This window comes from Condylura cristata, unplaced genomic scaffold (genome assembly GCF_000260355.1).
Source record: "Condylura cristata isolate star-nosed mole 26May11 unplaced genomic scaffold, ConCri1.0 scaffold00009, whole genome shotgun sequence".
NCBI lineage: Eukaryota > Metazoa > Chordata > Mammalia > Eulipotyphla > Talpidae > Condylura > Condylura cristata.
The window spans coordinates 62803934-62809701 of NW_004567110.1; the positions used below are offsets into that span (position 1 = coordinate 62803934).

At 37.6% G+C, this 5768-nt stretch overlaps 1 protein-coding gene across 1 annotated transcript in view; it reads right to left on the reverse strand.

Moving 5' to 3' along the window:
* Positions 1-4661, reverse strand: part of UBE2V2 (ubiquitin-conjugating enzyme E2 variant 2) — a 50954-nt gene extending 46293 nt beyond the window's left edge. The window contains exon 1 of the mRNA XM_004679891.2: positions 4496-4661. Coding sequence (XP_004679948.2) covers positions 4496-4562 — 67 coding nt within the window. The 5' untranslated portion in view covers positions 4563-4661. The remainder of the gene's footprint in view (positions 1-4495) is intronic.
* Between the last annotated feature and the right edge of the window lie 1107 nt (positions 4662-5768).

Here is a 5768-nt window from a genome sequence, read left to right on the forward strand (position 1 = left end):
TAATGCAAGATTTTCATTTTGGTTAAAAAATACAAGTGGTCCTCCTTGGTGGCGCAGCGGGTTAAAGCACAGCACAAAGCAGCTTATGCCACTTCCACATGAGTTCGAACCCTGCCTGCCCTGGAGGAGATCCACATGGCATGGCAGACCTCTCCTGACCCACCCACTGCTCCCCTCAGCAGTGTGCATCGTGATCTGCCTGTTCTGCTCCCCACTCTGTCTCTGGTGAATTCTCTCACCCTCTGCATCTCTGGCCTGTACCCCATCTCTGGTTCTGTACGAATAAGTAAATAAATCTTTCAAAAAAAAACACAAGTGCCCCAACAGCACAGTTCAAACTTCAATTACTATAGTATATTAACTATGAGTAACTGCAGAAAGTACAAACTTTCCCTAAGTCCTCAAATTACTATATAAATAACTGTATATGAAGCTGAGCGTCCTGTGAAGTGGCAAATTATATACATTCTTTCAAGTTTCACAGTCACAGTTCACTACACATCTTAAGTTCACATACTGAGAGCAAAGTACGGAATTTTATTGACATCATGTCTCCAGTATAAACCCAAGACATACTATTTAAAAAAAAAAAAGCAAATTAAATTAGCAAACAAAGATGGAAGTGCAGGGGGGTGGGGTAGAAACTGGTAACACTGGAATGAAATTTTAATTAAATACAAGAGTTACGGAAAAATACTCAATTAAGGGAATACAGGAGACCCAAAATAAGCAGAGGACTCGATGAAGGTGAGCATATTGATGTAAAAGAGGAAAGTGGTTGTGAGAAAAGGATGACAATGTCCTAGAGGACCTGAAAACCTCACAATGAAGAAACTCTCAAAGACATTTCTTAACACTGAAAGCACAAAAGCAAGTTGATTCAAACTTAGAAGTATGACAATTCATCAAGCACAGAAATGATGCCTGCTCCATATAAGAAAAAGGCATTATTCAAAGTACTCTTGAGAAAATTTTATAAACAATTCTTAATGTCTAATGAACAATATACTAAAGTTTTACAGGTTTTTTATTTTTTTTCATTTTACTATATACTTGTAGAGAATTTTTAATGTTTTAAAATTTCCAAAGGTCACAGAATGACTTTTCTCCCTTAGTTGCTTTACCTAGTTTCAGTTTGAATTGCCATTTTTATAGGCCCTTAATACTGCCTGTATGTGAATGACATTATTTAATCATCTTATCAAATGCAAAGCAAACATTTAAGAGTATGTAGGTTCCTACGTGACCAAGAAAAAAACTAGTGGGCTAGTTACTAAATTCTCAAGAGGGAAATACAGCTCTACTGTTTAGTTCCCAAGTTATATATCTAGATTTATACAGACAATTCTCTTCTATTACTACTCCTAAGTTCTGCCCATATCTAAGTATCATTGTTAGAAAATAGGGGAAAAAGCAAAATCATACTGCCCAACCTTTTCACAAAGTTGGGAGAGCAAGCTTAAGAGATTGAGTGGCATGCCTTGGCACAGTAATCAGGTGGAACAGGGAAACTAAAACACTACAAATCTAATTCTAATTCCAATAAACACAAGGCTGATTATTTCTGAAGTTATTAGCAGATACTTGGTCTTATTTTCTGCCCCAATGATTTACATAAACCTACTATAGAAGAAAAAATTTCAATGTTTTTCTGAATCGCTTTAAGACATTTTACAAGCATTTTACTCTACCTTCAGAGCATACCTTCATAACATAACTTAAATGACAAGAAATTTTTAAGTTTCAAGATTACAGTGTACCCTTGCTGGAGAGGATGGAATCCTGACCAAAAAAAAAAAAAAGATAAAGATATAGGTAAAAAATAAGGGCAATCTGTACACTATGCTTTTTTGTTGATAATGTGTCTAAACTGGTGCATTAATTATGACAAACGTACCACATACTAACATAAGACATTAATAACAGAGAACTGTTTGGGAGGTATAATTAAACTACTATCTTTACAACTTTCCTCAAATCTACAACTATTCTAAAACACAGTTTGTTTTGTTTATAAAATATTGCACATACTTTAATACTTCAGTGCTGTGATCTAATGAAATTTTTTAATCACAGATACTAAATACATTAATAACTGCTATTCTGTTTTTCAAACTATGCTCTGTGAAATTTTTCTAACTCCTAGTGGAGACTCCAACTCTTAGAAAAAGGGAACTTAGCCAGGCATCTCTACCATACTATCTCTATGACAAGTGTCTAAGGAACAAGATTCTGTTAAGAAGGGAATTCAGAAAGTCACCCCCTGCCTAAAAAGTCAGTAACACTCAAGATTTGAGGAATATTTCAAATTCATTGTCCCTCATCATGTAAAGAATGCTAGACTGAATACCTTAAAAACCTGGAATTTTGAGTCTATTATTAACCAATTATATAAAATCTATTTCTGTAGGCCTATTTTCTCATGTACAAAGTAAGACTAAATGGTATACAGCAAAGTATATTACGACTTAAAAGGTTTCAGTCTAATCAGAATGTTTCCCCAAAATTTCCCTTTTAGTAAGAGAATAAGTAAAACATATTATTTAGACAATTCATGTTAAAAAATGATGACTTAATAAATATCAAAAAATATTTGTCAGGTGTTTTCCTTCTTGGTGTGTTAAACAACTGTTTTTAATCAAGATTATTTTGGTTTAAATAAACAAGTATGCTACATCCATCCACTTCATCTAATTTTAAATTCCAATTTAAATATACCTCATTTATTTCACAAATATATTGCTACTATTTACCTCCCATGCTACCATAAACCAAAACAATATAACCAATAGAAAGTATAATAAAGCATTTCAAAACACAGTCCAAAGCTTCTGCAACTCATTTCTTCCCCAATTAATGTCAATATTTGTCAATGAAGTAAAGCAAAAATTATGGATACAAGTACTACAAAACTGACCAGGGCAAAGTTTTAGCAATAGTTTCAAAATATATTTCAGTAGTTTAAAAACACTTAGTAAAGTGGCTAAATTATTTTTTAATTAAGCTAAGGTATCAAATTTCATATGTCTAAAACAGTAAAAATATAACAATCAGAATGTTCAAATGCAACTAGAAAATACAGGCTTCCAATGTACAATAAATATGCTAACAATCTATCCGCAACTTCGTAATTTTGTCTTCCAAAATTTACTAACTGTAGTTAACAAAAAAGTATTTGCCATTAATATCACATAATCTTTGATTTTTTTAAATATTTTCACACCCACATTTGTATGTCAGGGAAAACAATGTTTAAATAAATGTAATCCACAAGATAACTATCAATCAAATTAAAATGCATCATTTTATTACTGAAAGTTCAAGAATCTATAGTTACTAAGTATAACTCTTAAAAAATATATAGTCTCATTCACAAGCACATCCATTTCAAACTGAAAGTACCGTTATTAAAGTTTTAACACTAAAATGTCACTTTACAAATAACCTTTGCTTTACTAAGCTCCAACCCCAAGTATACTGAATTATTTCCCCAATGCTAAAAATCTCTCAAGATCTTATCTATGACAACTGTAAATAAAAAACTTATGGCATAATGTTTCATTAAAATGTATGTAGAGTATACCTTAAAAGTACCAATCACAACATAAACTGACGCCTTCCATTTAGCACACTATAGATTTGAAAATTTGTTTTATTATGTCATGGAATATTAAATCACACTCTATATAATCAGGTTTCAATAACGATTTTTAAAATGAAAGATCATGCGTTTGAACATGTTAAAGTAATAAGACAACATTTTTAATTAACATTTTTAAATGATCAAATTCTAAAACCCCAGAGTTAATAATTTCAAAGTTTGTGCTCATAGGAAACAAAACATCGTATTCAGTACCAGAAGTAGCTTATCTACAAAACCACTTTTTCTTCAATTAGCTTTCATCTTGCTCTGTGATTTTATTTTGCTTGCACTGCAGTTTTTTCACTTAAATGGAAGAAAAATAACACGTAATCAGTCAGGTAAGAAATAGTCATCTCCCGTTATTACAAAAAGCAACGGTCCTCTTGTCATTAGTCCTCTCCTTCGCCACCCACGTCAAGGCGAGTTCAAAGGATGGGAAACCCCACTCAATCCAGGAAGCCCCTATCCAACCCCTGTGCGTGGCCGGAGGCTGACACCCGCCTAACCTAGGCCTCCGTCCCTGGCTCCCACACCGCCCTCCGCTGACTGCCTGGACCCGAGCCCGCCGGACCCTGCGTGAGCGCCGGCGTCGGAACCATACCGCCCAAGCCCCCGGGGGCGCGGCCGATGCGTGAGCACAGCCAGCTTCCCCCGACAGCCGGGCCGGGCCCTCGCGCCAACCCCGACCCCGCCCGACCCTTCCCGGTCCCGGGCTTCGCTTCGCGGTGAGCCCGGTATCCGAGAGGCGCACTCTGGCTTCTCCCACACGGGCAGCACCCAGCTGCCAGCAGCAGGCGGCAGGGCAGAGCTGGGTCGGAATGGGAAAGCCGGCAGCCCGGCCCGGGAACCGACCTGTGGAGACCGCCATCTTCTCCTGCAGCCCGACGCAGCCGCCAGCGCGCAGGGCGACGTCTCGCATCACTTCCGGGAGGCGCTTCCGCTGACCCGGTAGCTTCCTGGCTAGAGAATCTTGTTCGTTTCCCCAGTGGTTGGGATGCCGGAGATACCGTGGCCCAGGACAGGTCAAACAACTTCCTGACAAGAAAAATTGAAAGGAATTTCGTTGGGAGGGTTAGAAGACAAAGTTGCGTCAACCGCCTTGAGTGTAGAACAAGTAGTTAATAAGAAATTACTATTTTAAAAGTTAAGTACAGTGGGGCCGTGATCTCCCTTCAGACAGACGCTGGTGCTTGGCGCGCATGCGTGGAGAGGTGCTGTGAGAGCGTTTGGGCGCGGGTTTTCAAACCCTGAGAAACTTAAATTTTAGATAGGTACTTAGACAAATGTAACATGAAGGATGTTTTATACTGCTTAAGTATTGAAGTTATATTTAGTCTTTTGAATTAAAGTGCACTTATAGTAGAAGCCATAACAAAACACAGGCTTTGAAATTCTCTGATGGAAAGTTTAAGAGTTGGAGAAAATTTTAAGAACCCCTAAAAATTAAGCCAACTTAATTCATTCAGATTTTCCTTTTGAGACAAAGTTGTGCAACGTAGTTAAAATATGTCTGAGTCTAAAAACTTTTCAAATGTGTAAAATAAAAACTCTTAAGTAATGCTAAGGAAAAATGGATGAATTCGGTTATTTTTCCACCTTCCACAAAGTAGAGTGCATACCTTGAAATGCTGTGTTTTCCAACTTTTAGACATCTATCAAATAACAGATGGGCCTAGCATTGCGACTATGTATTTATTGGTTGTGCGGCTATGTGCATTTAATGTTTTAAAGGGGGTCAGGGAGCGTAATTGTTGTTCTGGCTCTCTTAGTGTTAGGAGAGTCTCTGCTCTGTAGCCTGTGGGTGTGTATAATGCCCTGAATCAGTGTTAAAGGAGTGCTAAATCAATCAAGGTTCCATAGCCTCTTTTCATCTCTGAGAACTGAAAGTAAACCTACCCAGGGCCCCCTAGTAGCATAAGAGGTTAAGTCTAAGCACTAAAGTTATTGGCAGCCATTGCAGCAAGATTTCAAGCCCCAGCCAGGAAGATGACCCACATGGTACATCAGACTACTCCTGTCTCACCTGTCTCTAAAGTGTATGCCAGTAAATCTTTAAATAAATCTTTTTTTAAAAAATGAGGGCCCTGGCCCTCCCTGGTGGCGCAGCGGGTTAAAGCACAGCACT